This window comes from Ictidomys tridecemlineatus, chromosome 4 (assembly GCF_052094955.1).
Source record: "Ictidomys tridecemlineatus isolate mIctTri1 chromosome 4, mIctTri1.hap1, whole genome shotgun sequence".
Classification (NCBI taxonomy): Eukaryota; Metazoa; Chordata; class Mammalia; order Rodentia; family Sciuridae; genus Ictidomys; species Ictidomys tridecemlineatus.
The window spans coordinates 48,871,414-48,889,543 of NC_135480.1; the positions used below are offsets into that span (position 1 = coordinate 48,871,414).

The 18,130-nt window shown below is 32.5% G+C and overlaps 1 protein-coding gene across 12 annotated transcripts in view; it reads left to right on the forward strand.

Moving 5' to 3' along the window:
• Window positions 1-18,130, forward strand: part of Btbd10 (BTB domain containing 10) — a 77,535-nt gene that overhangs the window by 31,049 nt on the left and 28,356 nt on the right. For all 12 annotated transcript variants that reach the window (XR_013437745.1, XM_040284727.2, XM_078046461.1 and 9 more), the window contains 4 exons: window positions 7,196-7,392; window positions 9,643-9,928; window positions 12,322-12,424; window positions 13,908-14,028. Coding sequence is in view for 11 of the 12 variants with exons in the window: in XM_040284727.2 (XP_040140661.1) it covers window positions 7,196-7,392; window positions 9,643-9,928; window positions 12,322-12,424; window positions 13,908-14,028 (707 nt within the window). In the remaining variant the exon portion in view is untranslated. The remainder of the gene's footprint in view (window positions 1-7,195; window positions 7,393-9,642; window positions 9,929-12,321; window positions 12,425-13,907; window positions 14,029-18,130) is intronic.

Below are 18,130 nucleotides of genomic sequence, written 5' to 3' on the forward strand. Positions count from 1 at the left end.
TTTATGTGGTGCTGAGGATCGAACCCAGCGCCGCCCCGTGCATGCCAGGTGAGCATGCTACCGCTTGAGCCACATCCCCAGCCCCCCTCCATTGGTTTTTATCCATTATTTTTCTGCTTCTAATTATATTGATTTTTCACTCTGATCTTTATTATTGTTTTCTACTTTCTTTGGGTTCATTTTGTTCATTGTCTATTTTCTCCTTCCTTCCTTCATTTATTTATTTTTGGATTACAATTCTTAATGCACCATTATACAATAATTTATCATATCTCTGATTATATATAAGGTATGTTGACACCAAATTCACATCTTCATACATGTATTTTATATAATGATGAGGGTATCCTTTCACCATACATGCTATTCCCTTCTCCCTTCCTTTCCCTTCCACCCCCTTTCCCTATCTAGAGGTAATCTTCCTCCCTTGCTCTCCCTCCCAACCCCATTTTGAGTCAACCCCCACCCCCTTTTATCAGAGAAGAAATTTGGCATTTTGGGGGGGGGATTGGCTAACTTCACTTAGCATAATCTTCTCTAATGCCATCCATTCCCCTGCAAATGCTATGATCTTATTCTTTTTTCTTTTTTCCTTTTTTGGGGGGTAAGGGTCTCTCTAAATTGCTGAGACTGGCCTCAAACTTGGGATTCTACTGCCTTAGCTTTCTGAGTTTCTGGGATTATAGGCATGCACAACCATGCCTGACTTCTTTGTCTGTTTTCATTTATTTATTTATTTAGAGAAATTTTTAAATATTTATTTTTCAGTTTTTGGTGGACACCTTTATTTTATTTTATGTGGTGCTGAGGATCGAACCCAGCGCCCCATGCATGCCAGTTACTGCTTGAGCCACATCCCCAGCCCTACTTATTTATTTTTATGTGGTGCTGAGGATGGAACTTGGACCTCGCACATGCTAGGTGAGCGCTATACTGCTGAGCCACAACTCCAGGCCCTGTTTTCTTAAGGTAGAAACTAGGTCATTTGCCTTAGACTTGTCTTCTTTACTAATATAAGAATTTAATGCTGTAGTTTGCCCTCTAAATACTTGTGTCTTGCCTCACACTTTTTGATTTTTTTGTTTGTTTCTTTCTATTATGGCTTAGATGTGAGGTATCCCCCAAACGCTCATGTGTGAAACAATGCAAGAGAGTTTAGAGGTAAAATGATTGGAAGAGTCTTAAGGAGAATCTTAACCTAATAAATACTTTTAATACACTTGAATGGATTAACTGGGTGATAGGTAGGCAGGTAGGGTATGGCTGGAGGAGGTAGGTCATTGGGGGCATGCCTTACAAGTATATATTTGGGCCCTGGAGTCCAGAGGTTAGTCAATTTCTGCTTCCTGATTGTCATGTCCTGAACTGCTTTCCTCTGCCTCACCCTTTCCTCATGACGTACTGCTTCAGTTTGGACCCAGAGATATTGAAGTTAGCAGTCTGTGGACTGAGACCTCTGAAGCCACATGACAAACTTTTCCTCCTCTAATTATTCTTGCCATGTTGTGGTCACAGCATCAAAAAAGCTGACTAAAACACTTTCACTTCAAAGTTTTCTGATTTCCCTTCTGATTTCTTCTTTGTCCCATGAGCTATTTAGATAAAGGTGTTCTTTAATTTCTAAATCTTTAGAAATTTCCCAGATATGTTACTGAATTTTAATTTAATTCTGTTGTAATCAGAGAATACTTGATATACTTGGTATGATTAAAGTTCTTTTAAGTTGAGATATTTTCCCGAAAAGAGTGAGTTTTATGTTGGGTGAAGTGTTACATAATTGTCAGTTAGGTCAAGTTAGTTGATAGTATTGCTTGGTGTAGTGATTTCTATTTATTTGCTCAATTAAATATTATTAGAGGACTGGGACATATCTCAGTGGTAGGATGCATTCTTATATCAGGTTCCAGGCCATGAGTTCAATCTCCATCACCAATATCTATCTACGTGTCAGTCAATCAAAAAGGGTGTTCAAAAAAATAAAATAATTTTAAAAAGGGAGTGTTAAAAATTTCTAACCAAAATTGTGGAGTTATCCAGTTCTCATAATTTTATCACTTTTTGTTTCAGATATTTTCAGATTCTCTTATGATTCAGAAAAACATTTGAATTGGTACATGTTCTTAATGAATTAACTTTTTTATTCTTATGAAATACCTTGATATTGATCTTTGCTCTGAACTCTATTTTGCTATTGTATGGCTAGTTTTGCTCTCTTTGGATTAGTGCTAGCATAGCATACCTTTCATACTGAACCTTTTGGTACCTTTATATTTAAAGTATATTTCCTGTAGGCAGTATATAGTTGGGTCTGGCTTTTTTTTTTCCATTCAGATAAGCTTTTATGGCTTAGACCAGTTATATTTACATGGCTTACTTTGTGTATTATATGATTATTAACATAGTTAAGTCTGCTATCTTGATATTTGTTTGCTGTTTTTCCCTGTTGTACTCCTCTCTTCCTCTTCTTTCCTTGGTATTCTGTTTTTGTTTTCTTTCTTTGTCTTCTTTTGGAATAACTGAATCTTTTTAAAAAGGATTTTATTTTATCTCCATTGTTGGCATGTTAACTGTATTTCTTTGTTTTGTTTTATTACTACTGGTTGCTTTAGTTTATAGTATACATCATTTAGTCAGTCTGCATTCAGGTAATATTGTACTATTTGTAGTGTAGTACACAAGGCTTCCAATAGTGTTTTCCATTTCTTCTTTCCCAAAATTTGTTCTCTTGTAATTATATGCTATAAACCCCACATTATATAGTTACAATTATTGTTTAGACTAATCTTCTAAGATTTAAACAGTAAGGAAAAAGTTTTATTTTCCCACACAATTATTTCCATTGTTCTCCATTCCTGTGTAGATACATATTATTAGATCTACAAATATTTTTATTCTAAGAAAATTTTCCTTTTAACTGTTCTTATAGTTCAAGTCTACTCATGATGAATTTGTCTCTTTTAACTGAAAGTCTATTTCCCTTTTATTTTTGAAAAGGAGTAAAATAATTTGCTCAGTGTAGCAAATTAGATTGACAGAATATTGTTATTCTTATTATTTTGTCTTCAAAGTATGGGTGGAATTTGTTGTGCATATTGCTTCTATGGTTGTTAAATTTTCATTTCATTTGGGAAAAGTTCAGATATTATTTCTTCTCCCTTTTCTTTTCCCACTTCTGTTCTTCTGTGAATTCCATTTAGATCTGTAGGCCACTTGAAGTTGACCCACAGCATACTCACAATCTGTTTATTTACTTTTCTGTTTTCTCTTTGTTTCATTTTGGGTGTTTCCTATTACCTTTCTTTTATAATGTGTGTCTGCCATGAATTCTATTAGGTGTATTTTTCATCTCAGATTTTGTCATTTTTATCACTGGAAGTTTGATATTTGTGTCTGAAAAAAATCTTCGATTTTTCTTAACTTTTTGGAAAAATATGGTTAGAATGACACTTTCAATGCCTTTATTTCTAATTCTAACATGTCAGTTCTAGTTTGATTTCTCTTATCTCTCTTAATTATCGGTTATGTATTCTAGCTTCTTTGCATGACTTCTAATTTTTGTTTGGATGCTGTACATTGTGAATTTTACCTTCTTTGGGTGTTTGATATTTCTTATTTTTATAAATATTCTTGAGCTTTGTTTAGTATTCATTTGTTTGGAAGCAGTTGGGTTCTTCTAGTCTTGCTGTTAACTTGAAGGGTGACTGGAGCAGTGCTCAGTCTAGGTTTAATTATTTCTCGTTTCAGAAGTAAGACTTTACTGATTCTTTCTTTAATTCCTTACAAATTATGAGGTTCTTAAGTCTGATTTGTGGGGACAAGTCCTGGTCCTTCATGAGTGCTGGACATTTTTTCTTCTAATTCTTTATCTTTTCCTAGCCTCTGGTCCTTTTCTCACATGTATGTTCTGACTAGTATTCAACTCAAAACTCAAGGAGAATTCTGTAGATCCTCCAAGGTTTTCCCTCTCTTCTGCTCTCCCCTCTCTAGTATTCTTTTTTGAGAACTCTAGCCACTATTTTTTTTTAATTTTTAAATTTGTTTTAATTAGTTACACATGACAGTACAATGACCTTGACATTCATACATTTGAATCAGATGGGATATAATTTCTCATTTTTCTGAGTGTACAGGTTGCAGAATCACAGTGGTCATGCAGTCACCTGTATACATACAGCAATAATAATGTCTATTCTGCTGTCCTTCCTTTTCCCCCCCTTCCCTCCCATCCCATCACTTCTCTCTACCCAATCTAATGTGACACACTTCTTTTTTTCCCCCTCACATTGTTATACATGTATTTTGTATAACGATGAGGGTCTCCTTCCATCTTCCATGCAATTCCTGTTCTCCCTCCCATTCCCTCCCATCTCTCTTCCCTATCTAGAAGTAATCATCTTCTCATGCTCTTCCTTCCTGCACCATCTTGAGTCACTCCCTTTATATCAGAGAAGACATTCGGCATTTGTTTTTTGGGGGATTTCTAGCTACCTATTATTATCTCAACAGCTTAGTTCCATATCTTTAACTCAGAGTTTCCCTGGTTTTGCTTAGCTTTTCTATCAGTTTACTCTGGAAACTCTAAGATACTAAGTGTGGATAATTGCTAGTTTTATTTCATTTGCTTTCTTTCAGGGGATTACCACCCTTCATTGCCTGATGTACTGTTTTGCAAATCATTGTTTAATATGTTCTCTCTGTTGGAGTTGTCTCAGACAGAAGAGTCAGTATTATCTTGTTGTTCTGTCTTGGCTAGAAGCAGATGTTGGTGATGAATCACTTTTCATTTCCTTACCTGTACTCAATTCACGTATCTCAAACTCTCTTAAATGCAGCCTGAAGCAGAGCTGTCCCCTTTAAACTTGCTTGTCCTCATTTTTCTTTTTTCACATATTAATTGTTTTGCCTTTAGAGTACTCTCCCGATCTAAAATTATTTAATTAGAGGAGGGCATAATTAGTCTTCTGTGACATCTGGTTTTGAAGGACTAGTTCAGAGTATATTCTATTTGGGAATGAAAACAAAAGATGGAAGTGTATTATGACAACGTTTGCATTCATCTAAGATATAAGCAGTTGAAAGAAGTCAATATTTCAGCAGAAGGCTTAGCAGCATTTTTTAGCTACAAAGATGTCTGGTGGAAGTGTTCTTCAATTAATTAGTTTACTTGACCTTTACTTATTCTGAACATTTAGCCTACATTTGCCTTAGCCATAATTATCTGTGTATCTTGATAGTCAAGACTCACATTTAGGAAATATGCTTTCTTAGTTGAAAGTGATTAAAACTTAGCAGTTAGAATAATTTGAAGAGTTTTTTTTTTTTAAATATACAATTCGCTTCTGTTGCTATTGATTTCATTTCTTTTTCGTACTTTAGAAAGTGAGCTGGAAATTCCAGTGTTAAACACAAATATTGCAGAATCTTTTGGTTTGTTCCATTTGAAGAAAAACATTTTTTCCTGGTATTTTTGTTTTCTCTAGAAAGAAAGGAGGAGTGGATTTTTTTTTTCCTTTAGATCTATGAGAGAGAACTCCATAGAATTGCCTAGAAGTAACCTGCACAGTAAATAAGTGAGCCCTATCTCCTGTGCTTGTAATCAGTGTTATAACAGGATGATAATTGTTTTTCATACTACAAACCACTAAAATAATGAAAAATGTTGTAGTTCACAAATCAACAAGAGATGACCCTGAAACACTGAAGTATTTAAAAAACTGTTTCTGAATATATAAGAAGATTAAAGTTTAACTAGTGTGATTTTGGTGTGGAAGAAATAGTATAATATGGAGAGGGGTGCTGGAACAAATCAAAGGCTTAGGTTATAGTGCTATTAGTATTTACTGAATACTGTTGTGACCTAAGAAATCTTGCAATTTTGAACTTTATTTTGCTCATCTTTTATAACCAAACAAATTAGCATTTGAGAGGTGATTATATCATGGCAGGTACCTTGCTGGTCTACTCACTACACTTTGATCTTCCTATTAGCATTAGAAAGTGAATAGGATCTACATTTTATAGATGAGGAACCTAAGTTTTGAAGAGTATTAAGTAATACTCAATGTCAAGCAACTATAGAATTAAAGGACAATTTTAATTCTAAGTATTACTCTAAAACCATGAAATTACTTCTATTTCTTAAATATACTTCAATATTTTAAAACTATGAACTGTCATATATCCTAATATGACAAATTTCCAAATGTCTGGTTCTTTCATTTTTATTACCCATATTACATTCTGATTATTAAAATATTATCTGTTTATCAGGGCCTGGTATACCTAGTGACTAACTCTAATCTACAGCAATGACTTATTCCTTCCAGACCCTAAAGCATTTATTGTCTTTCCTCTAGTAGTTTTATATTTGGGATTTATATGGTACATTTACATTTAGAAGTTGGGGTAACTTTTGAATTGATTAAATTTTACATATTTACATATTACCATTAAACTTAGATTGTAAGCCCCAGAGGAAGCTATTGTTTCTATTGGCATTTAACATAGGATTGTGCCTGTGGTACATATAACTTAACAGATGATTGATTGTGTGAATGAACTCTGATAACTATTTTAGTTAACAGTTTCTGTTTTTGTCTGGTATAGATGTACTTCTGTATAAAGAGGTTTTAAAATTTTAAAAATTCTATGATTATATATAATTAATATAGTTAAATTTTTCAGAGAAATGCTTTTCAAAATGTTTTTCTAATCATACTATTTGAAAGAGTTCTCAAAGTGGGTTACTTGAAATTAGTATTTGATGACTTATTTTATTTGGCAGGTAGTTACTTTGCCCCACACCTTTGGTTTTTTTAAAGAGTTGTCAGAAGCTGATGCTCTTCATCCCTTTTTCTCACAAATAAATCAAGAGAACGTGAGAATAATATTTAAATTATCTGGGAGACTTACTATTATTACTAGTTCTACTTCTAACTCAAAAGTCAGTTGACTCCTCTAAGTAGTTTTCTCATCTATAAAAAAATTAAGTTTAATTATGTGATCACTGCACACAATATTCTGGAGTTTATACATCCTGCAGGTTTGAGGTTAAATTAGATTTCACAATTGGAAAATAGCTTTTGATTTTTGCATTTAAAATATTAATGACTACTTGTAAATTATATTCTCTTAAGCATTTTCTGCAATTTTTTTTTTTTGCTTTTATGGGTAATTTTCTTTTCTAACTTATCAGTACTCCCTCACGTGTGGCTAAAGGAGGAGTTGACCACACCAAAATGAGTCTGCATGGTGCTAGTGGTGGACATGAGAGATCAAGAGATAGACGAAGGTCAAGTGACAGATCACGAGATTCATCTCATGAAAGAGCAGAGTCTCAGCTCACTCCTTGTATTAGAAATGTTACTTCTCCAACACGGCAGCATCATGTTGGTATGTAAAAATCATCCAATCTTCTTAGCAGTTCTTAAAAACATGTATTTACCTTTTTAAAGTAGCAGTGACATTGAATTGTGCCTAATATGTAAGAGTAAAATTAACTAGCTGCTTCTATTCATTTGTTTCTATTTTAGCTGAGCTTGATTCTTGCTATGAGAAAATAGCTTATTAGATGTAACTTAAAGGTGAGTTTGTTTTCAGAGTCTGGGACAGTCTTATAAAAAGTAATTTAAAAGACTCTGAAACTGAGATGTAGATTTTGCGAAAATTCAAGTTAATTTTTATCTTACAAGAAACAGCGGTGGTTTACAATAAAATAGTTGTAAATTATTGACAAGAATATCTGATTAATCATGCTTACAAATAAAGGGAAAGAATAATTCTGATTGAGTTATTTTTTTCTGACTTTTGACAGTGTTTCAAATTTAGTAATAAAAATAGAAGATGCAAGGAAAGTGTGAAGTGTTTTACATTTCTAGTAACTAGTTCAAGTCTTTTTCATCCTTCCCACTCATTACTATAAATTAACATTATTCTTACAGGTAAATATAATTTTGTGTGATTGTAAGGCCTGACCAGTCTGAAGCAGGTGTACTTAAGCAACAGGAGCTTGCTGGTTTTCATTTTCCCCTAGGGAAGGGACAAATCAAATATTTTGACTATGGATTGGGGATATAGCCTAAAGAATGGGCTTTCATCATGGGGCCCTAAGTTCAATTCCTAGTACCTGAAGTGGAGAAACAAATTTGAGTAGAGCACCAGCTCAGAATGTGCAAGGTCCTAGGTTCTTTCCCCAGCACACATGCAGAAAATATTGTAACTATATGAAATAGTTTGTGACAGTCTGTTTAAAATCAAATAATTTATGTTGGTGTCTAATTATGCAGGGAAATTATTAGTATCTAAATGGGTCCTTGGAGACAGGCTATTACTTATAAGCTAAAATTAACAAATATAAATATGAATTGACAGTTTGTTGCATGCAGAATTTTATGTATGAGAGCAGGATAGCAGACTATAATAAATTGTTTTATTACTTTAACAAATTTTGCTTTTGGGATGCTGCCAGCATTGAGGAAACAGACAATAAAAGGGAGGTGTGAGAGTATCTCTAGAGATATAGCAAACCTAATTATATAATCAGCAGTGCTGCTGTACAGAGTGTTCTAAGTAGCCTGAGTCATAGAGGAATTTGGCAAAAGCTGATGAAACTGACGAGATGGAGGTACATTTTTAGGTCACCTTTAAAGTTTAGTGATGTAGCCTCTAAATAGAATTTCTAATAAAATCTTAGTTTTTATTTTCCCTTATATAATATTGGAGCATCTAAAGAAAATTTCCTGAATTTTAGTAATATTTTCTATTAACAATAGATGATATTTATGCATCTTATAAAATTTGTAGTACTGCTTTATTCAACAAAAGTACAAATGAGAAGAAAGCCCTATATCATCAGCTGCTAAGGCCACTTTATTTGATAGACATTGAAAATCCTTTGAAAAAATAAATGCTTCATGCTGTCCTTAGTGGTTCTTTTTACATTTCATATAAAATATTCTTTTATATTCTTGTTTTGTGACATAAATTGTTGGTTTTAGAGTGCCCTTATTAACACTGAGATTTCAAAGTTTATGCATTATGTTCTCAGAATAGTGTTATCTCTTTCAGTAATTACAACAGCTTAAGTTAGTATTCTTAATTCTTTACTAACTTTCAGTGTGTGTGCTTATTGACTTGTAAGAATATTGGATCCTTGGCTTTCTATGTATTTTTTTAGAGAGAGAGAGAGAGAGAGAGAATTTTAATATTTATTATTTTTTTTAGTTTTCGGCGGACACAACATTCTTTGTATGTAGTGCTGAGGATCGAACCCGGGCCGCGTGCATGCCAGGCGAGCGCGCTACCATTTGAGCCACATCCCCAGCCCAAGCTTTCTATGTATTTTTAAGTGGAGGAATAATAATATGAAATTTACCTTAATTTTGATATTTTTCTGGGTCAACATTAGTCAGTAATCCATACCTTTTTAAAGGTCTGTAAATAACGATTTTAGAAAACATTTTGATGGTTTGTTTTTACTCCTGTGAAGTAAATGAATGTTTATTATATCCTTTGAAAATGTTATTTGAAATTTAAAAAATGTTGTGATTTAAAACAACTTATAAAACACTTTAAAAAGATTTGTACAGCTCTTGAATTTTTTGTAGACAATTGGTATAACTCTGTTTAATTTCTTTATTTCAGAACGAGAAAAAGATCATAGTTCCTCTCGTCCAAGCAGTCCTCGTTCTCAAAAAGCATCCCCAAATGGTTCCATTAGCAGTGCTGGGAATAGCAGCAGAAACAGTAGTCAGTCAAGTTCAGATGGTAGCTGTAAGACATCTGGGGAGATGGTGTTTGTATATGAAAATGCAAAAGAAGGAGCTCGGAATTTAAGGACATCAGAACGAGTGACACTAATAGTGGATAACACTAGATTTGTTGTAGACCCATCCATTTTTACTGCACAGCCAAATACAATGTTGGGCAGGTTTGTATTTTTGTTCTTTATATTACTAATTATAAAGTTCTTTCATAGCCATTATTTTAGTTTTCCATTTAAATTTTACAATAATTCTCTGTTGGAGTGTAGCATTCCCATTTTATGGATGGAAGAACTGTAAATTTGGAGGTTGTGACATATATTGTTGGTTTTATAGTACCCTTATTAATAGTGAGATTTCAAAGTTTATGCTTTATGTTCTCAGAATAGTGTTGTCTCTTTCAGTAATTACAACAGCTTAAATTGGTATTCTTATTAATTTTTTACTAACTTTCAGTGTGTGCTTATTGACTTAAGAATATTGGATCCTTGGCTTTCTATGTATTTTTTTTATTGTCCAAGTTAAAGCAGCCAGAACATGTTAGAGTAAAGCTTGAATTTGGCTTTATTTCTAAAGTTCTTTGTAGTACCAATAAAAATAGTAAACATATTAATTATTAAAGTGAGGATACTAAAAGACTGTTACAGATTAAGACCACGGATTGAATCTAACCAGGTGATTTTAGCAGTGCTTCCTGCACTAAGTTCCCGGATTCAACTACCAAGTAGAGGAGATGTCAGCATGAATTGTCAATTTGATGTAGGTACTTGGCGGGTGGTTGGTGGTGGGGAATTCTATTAAAAAGTATTCTTAGTAGAATGAAGGACTTAATAGTTATCTTCTAATTTGTGCTGGTACAGAATAACAGATTAAAGTTTGTAATTATGAGAACCTTAACCTAAGATATAAATAATATGGACTTCATTTTGGAGATGTCCAAAGTGAGCATCAAATGCTTTCTGAAGTAAAATCAGTTATATTGTCAAAAATTAAAATAAAGGGGTATATGAGTGAAATAGAAGTTTACATGTGCTAAAACCTTGTATTTTTCTATTCTACTTATGTGATCTGTTAGTGTCTCAGAATATAGAATAAATGCTGGCATTGTGACATTGTGTACATTTGAGTAGCTAAATGTTTTCTCTTTATTGACAGTAGACTTTATACCCATGAGGAAAAAATACCTTTATGTATTTTTAATATTCTAGGGAAACACCATTAATGGAAGCTATGAGGAAGATGACGTTATTAATTAAACTTTTATTTTTACATAAAATGTAAAACAGTAAAAAAAGATATTTAAAATTTTGCTTTAGCAGGTTTAAGATTTTAAGTGTTCATACTGATCTGAAAAGAATAGCTTTCCTGTTTTGTAAAAAGTTCCAGCATTTGAGAAAATTCTATGACATTTGATTCTTGAAAGACTTTTTTTTTTTTTTTAATCAGTGAAAGCTTCTTTTCATGTCAGTTGACTAAAGCATTTCTTTGGGGATGAAAATTAATATTCATGGGAACTGGAAAGCAGTTGGCATTCTTTTGGAAACTTTGAAATAAAAAGCTTTGTTCTCCCTGGATTTCTATGTTACAACAAAAGAGGAAACCACTTAAATTAGGAGACTATTGAATAAAAACACTTAGATCAACCATGTTTACATTGGGGATAGTGGTACCATTGAATTCAGAGGTTCGACTTTTCTTTAATCATGATTTTAAAGTTTTCTTAAGAGTACTGCATTAAATTTTTCATCACAAAGGACATATTTTGCAAATTGTCTTTTCTAAATAGATACTGTTAACAGGTGAACAATGTGACTTGAAAAAACATAAATCCATTCTATTTTTCTTTATAAAAACAATACTAAGAGCCTTATACTCATTTAAACTTTCCATTCTCTTCCTCATTTCTCCATTCTTGCCTATCCTAGCATTTGATTGCTTACTTTTCTATTGTAGATGCTAGTCTAAGAATGAGTTGGATCTCTTAAAAAAGATTGATAAACATACAATAACCCAGCTTGCCTTCACATTCACTTTTCCCAGTTTAGCTTGTTGTATGTGCTACATTATAGCACCAACTTTACAATGAAAACAGCTGTATAAGGCAAAACACAGATGACATTGTTTCTTTTTTCTTTCTGGGGCATAAAAATTACCTTTTCTCATAGAATGATTTTTTGGAGATTTTTCTGAGAAGGAGTTGGAAAGTTCTTTAGCTTTTGAATTTTATCATGGAATTTTATTTTTATAGGGAATTTTTTTTACTATTGATTCCTGTCATTTGTGTGTGTATGTGTGGGTGTGTGTGTGTGTGTGTGGCCAAGGATTGAACCCAGCACTTTGTATAAGCACTCTACCACTGAGCTATGTCCCCAGCACCCCACGTCAAAATAGTTTTCATATTACCTTCATATAAAGTTTGCCAGAATAAATTGCTGATAAAAAATTGTTGAATAATTTAATGCTTAAGTTATAATGTCATTTCATTTTTGTTCATGAAATTGATTTTCCTTTATGAATTAAGTTTCCTATTGGCACACATTTTAATTATTCACTATGATAGGATGTTTGGATCTGGCCGAGAACATAACTTTACACGTCCCAATGAGAAGGGAGAATATGAAGTGGCAGAAGGAATTGGTTCCACTGTATTTCGAGCTATTCTGGTGAGTATTTGTTTTTGTTTTTGTTTTTAATATGTATTTACTTTATGTATTTACTTCATCATAAGACCCCTCCTCAGCAGGTATTTAGATTGGAAATAAAGTTCTATTTAGATATCTCTTTGAAAGTATATATTGTTTTTCTTATATATTGTTTTTCTTAAATACTACCTAATTCAAGTTTTCTTTAGCATATGAACAGAATGTAAAAAATTTTATGACCATAGGAGGATAAAAATAGGAAGATTTATCTTTTAGGTGTACATAGGCAGTTTTTTAAGTATTCAGTACTGATGTTTCTGTAGTCACACTATTTATTCCTTCTTAAATTAAATATGGCAAGTCAGTTATTTTGCTGAGAATGAGTATGGCATTTGAAATATATTTATTGCCCCAAACTAACAATGTGTAAACATACATATATATAAATATTATCTCCAAAATGTATTTGTTAGCATCTTTGTTTTAAACCTTTTTTTCTTTTTTTATGTTTTAACCTTTGTTTGGGGAATATTTAAATTTAACAGAGTCCTACTCATAATTTCAATTTATTGATAAAGATTTGATTTATAAAAGTGTAACATTTTGTAAAATATAATTTCCTTACATAATTTTGGGGAAAAAGGGATGGGAGGATCCTGTGATAAAATGCTAACATTCTTGATCAGGTTATTGGTACTTGGACAAGTACCAGAAGATATTTTGCTTCTATTGACACAGCAACTTTACGAATTGTTACTAGTTATTGTGCTTCTGAACCTCAAAAATCTTGAGATAAGTCTTAATTTGGAGGGGAGGTTCATTTTCAGCTCCCTACACTTACATTTGATCTATTATAAAGTTGGCATTAAGAATTTTTTTTAACAGAGCTGTAGAATAACTTATCTATTATTCTGGGCCAGTGCCTAACACCTAACAACTTTTAAAGTAGATTTTGGAGATAATTGGTATTGTTTGTAATAATATGGAAACACCAAAGGATACTATTTAGAAGACTCTGTAATTGTGCACTTTGTTTTATATACATTAATACTTGGATATGACCTTGCAGTTCTTAACTAAAAACCCTAAATTTTGTTCAATTTTCTAGTAATTATTTAAGGTAATTTCCTTACTTTTTACAAAGAGTTTAAAATTTTATGATAGTTGTATATAAAAAAGTAAGTTCCAAGAGGAAAATACATATGAACTGGTATGATATAGTAAAAAGTAGAGATGAATAAGATAATGGTGAGACCTAGGTTCTAATATCTGACATCTGCTATTGGATAATTGTATGACTAGATAATTTTTACCTAAAATGGGTAAAATAGAAAATGTTGTGAGGTGAACCAAGGTCCCACATGGCTTTAAAAATTCCATAATAAAGAAATACCAGACTCCACTGTTTTTGAAAATGCTACCAATAGCCCACCCTTAACAAGTTTTGGCTACTTTGTGCTCCATGTATTTTATTCATTTTTTTTTTTTTTTTACTTTTTTTCAGGATTACTATAAGACAGGAATAATCCGTTGTCCTGATGGCATATCTATTCCTGAGCTGAGAGAAGCTTGTGATTATCTTTGTATTTCTTTTGAATATAGTACTATTAAATGTAGAGATCTCAGTAAGTATGATGCTTTCTGTGTAAGTGATTTGTAGAATTATTTTAGATTGACATGCAAAGTCTGAAAGTTTGCGGTTTACTTAGTTACACTTTAAGTATTTGTTTAATTGAATTATAAAGCATTTTGGCTTCAAAGGAAGATTATTTATGGAAGTCTTCAGAGTTCTGGATAATATCTTTATAACTTTCCAGAATTTTTTTTCAACTTTAATAATTTAATTTTTTTAAAAATGAACTTTCCTAGATTTCCCCCTTGATAGTTTGGGAGCCTTGATTTGGTGAACTGTGATGTGGCTTCATTCCTCAGATCACATTATCTAAGTTTATAATTTTTTGTATTACTATATGAGATAATATCCTGAGTACTGTGGAAATTATGAATAATTTGCATAAACAGTATTTGTTACTACAAATCATAGATTGAATCCCTATACTTCATATATATATAATGTTAAAGTAAATTTATTGAGGAACTTCAAACAGTCTCCGAGCAGGGCCTTAGAACTTGGGATCCCAACTCTTGATTGGTGATCATCTCTGTATCACCTGTTGTTGCATTGTGCCTGAGAAAAGAGGTGATTATACATTAAAAAATTTAAATAGTGTATAGAAGTATCAATTTTTTCTTGGATTTTAAGTGGTTAGAGAAATTTCAGAAGGGGGAAGTCATGGGTTAGAGGGGCTTGGGAAGGGTTCAGAGGAGACAGGAATGAATAGGAATAGTTTAGAGTCAGGAAGTTTATCCAAGAGCTTGAGTTTTTTAAGTAAAGATGTAACAAGTGTATTTTGGGAATAACCTAGTTGAAGGAAAACTTTATATTAGGACCAGGAGATGGGGGAGTAAATAGATGAGCCAGATTTTGGAAGGTCTTTAAATACCAAACTAATGCTGTTAACTTCTGTATGCAGTTGGGGAGATATTTAAAAAGCTTTGTGCATGTGGTTTATAGCCTTGTACTAGCCCCATATATACGATTCTCTTTATTTCATTACCTAAGCTCAGCCCTACTTGGCAGGGTGGTATTATTATACCTTCTCAGAGACTCATGTGTCTAGACCTCTGTGAAGGATAAACTTTCAAAGCACCGACTTTAAATATTTATGTTTATATATTTATATACTTAAATATGTCCCTAACTATGGTATTATTTTTGCCAAACTTTCTTTAGTCTCCATAAAAATATTGATAAGTAGGATAAAGAAATAGGTCTGTCTCTGAATCCATTTCTCTACAAATGATACTTGAAAATTTAAACTCAAGTAGTTGGATAGTTAGAGCATACAGCTGTAAATTTGAACAAAGTTACTATTTCTTCATGTCTCAAAAAATGGTTTTAGTTGAAACCATGAGCATTATAATTCCTTGATTTCAAGATTATGTCTTTTATTATTCATGAGATCATTTTAATTAACCTTCATGATTAAATGTTGAATCTTGGTAACATCTGAGTAAAAAATAAGCATTAGAATTTCTTAGAGATTGTATGAATTTTAATTATGCAGTCTGTTGGACATAGTTTATTTTATCATCACCATCAAGTATCTTTTTATTTGTTATGAAATTAAAGATAGGAATCTTTTTGTAAGCCAGGTGTTGTGGTGCACGCCTATTATCCCAGCGGTCAGAGGAAGATCACAAGTTTAAGACCAGCCTCAGAAACTTAGAGAGGCTCTGAGCAAGTTAGCAAGACCCTGTTTAAATAAAAAATAAAACAGGCTGGGGATATGGCTCAGTGGTTAAGTGCCCTTGGGTTCAATCCCTGGTACCCCTGCAAAAAAAATTTTTTTTGATTTTTTTAATAAAAAATATGTAATGTGTTTCTCCTAGACTTATAGCTTTTAAATAATATAGTTGTTTCTAGATCACTTTAACATGTTACTAAAAATTTAGAGGTCCTCAAAGACCTTATTTTAAAAATAAAACTACAGGACTTGAAGAGATTAGAAGTGGTCTTGTAAAAATGTAAAAGAATACTGCAGATGTAGATCTGAGTGTAAAAATTTTTCTGCAAATATGTGTCTTTGCTGAATATTTAGGATAGTACTTTGCACTAAAATATCTAGGCTTGTCTCTTAAGAATTTATACAGGTACTGGATGTTCATTGAATAGAGAGACTTGGGTTTCTTAAGAAGTTACTTAAAATTTTCTTTCTTAGTTCTCTCTTCTTTAAATGGAAACATTTGAATTGACACACAGAGTTGCTGGGAAGATTAAATGAATAGTCCTGAAATACAATATTAAGTAAGAGTTTGTTTTTTAAGGAAAAGGACATCAAGAATAGAAAATAAGGAGAAGAAATATTAACAGATTATATTGTACATACTGTAATATTTCCACATGGAACTTATTGTGAATGTCAATATTAGTAAATATCCTTTAATAACTTGTTTAATGCTTATATAGTAATCAGTTATTCATTCTTTGTTTTTATTGAGTACTCACTTTACACCAGGTATTAGGTATATAAGAGGCAACAATTAAAAAAAAATGCCTGCTTATAGTGTAGTGTAGGAGACCAACAAATCAATTGATGTTAGAGAAAAAATAGGGTGCTAAGTGAGTCCATGGGGGCTGTACCTAACTCAAATAATGGTGATTAGAGAAGCTTGTCGGAGAATAAAGGAGAGGAAGTTTGTTCTAGGCAGAAGAAATGGCATATTGAGAGGCAAGAAAGTTGGTACAGAGAGGAGCTGACTTCTTAGTCTTCTGTCTTAGAACTAACCATAGACCATAGGAAATCTATGGTAATTAGTAGCTCCTGACCGGGCATCAGAGTTCATATTCTCTTTCTCGGCAAGCACTATCATCCAGAAGCTTTAAGAACCAGAGTTGAACTCTATATGAACTTGTTAGGAAAAGTGTTGAAGACGTAGGGCTAAAAGAAATTTTAAAATACCATGTCCTTGGTTGATAAAAAGATGTAAAATGAAATTTAAAGTCTGAATAAGGTACCAATTCAGTAAGCGCAAGGAGAAAGGCATTATTATCATGTAGAAGGCAATGGGATTTCAACCAAAGACTAAAACACTGAAGTTACATCCAAACCCTTTGTGTATGTGTGCATGTGCACTCTATCATCACCAAACTACATACCTAGTCCTGTCCGAGCCTATTGCAAAAGGGAGATCAGAAGCAGAGACTATCTTGAGTCACTGAGATGCAGAGATGGGATTTACTTATCCTTTCTCTCCTTATCTTGCTCCCTTTCTCTGCAGCCTTCACTCTCTGTTTTTCATTTGTGGCAATAGACTAGTTTGAATTTGAGAACAGAGCCTGCACCTTTTTGACTTCGTGTCCATAGTGCTTGGAACATTGTGAGGACTTAATAAACTTATTTGCTGAATTCATAAGGGTTTTATCATCTCTTGCATTTTTTTAAGTTGTTAATAGACTTTATTTATTTATATGCAGTGCTGAGAATAGAACCCAGTGCCTCACACATGCTAGGCAAGCTACCACTGAGCCAAAACCCCAACCCCTCTCTTGCATTTTTAAAAAAAATATTTATTTTTTAGTTGTAGTTTAATACAGTACCTTTATTTTATTTATTTTTACAGGGTGCTGAGGATTGATCCCAGGGCGTTAAATATGCTAAGCAAGCACTCTACCGCTAAGCCATTACCCCAGCCCCTCTCTTGCATTTTTCAGAACCCTATTATGGTATCTTTAGTCTTTCCCTTTATCTATATTATAATTGTCAGGCTCAAACATACTCATGTCTATTCTGGATATTTTAAAAATTGTGTTTTCCTTTAGAATTCTCTGGAGTTAATTTTTTTAAAGAACTAATATATTTACTGTATTAACTCCTATTCCAAATGATCTCTGTTCATTTATTTATACTTTTAGGTCCTTTTGATAGTTTTGTTATTTTCTTCATATAGTTTATGCTATAATTTTATTAAGTTTATTCTTTGATGTTTTATATTTTTGTTATATGTAAAATACATTTACATTTTTAAAACACTAACATATATGAAAGTTACTAAATTTCATACATTTGTATTGAGCCACTCAGTTAGTTGCTAATAGTCTTTGAGTTGATCTCATGTATTCTTAGTAATTGACCCTGTCATAAGTAACAGTTTTTTGTTTTTGTC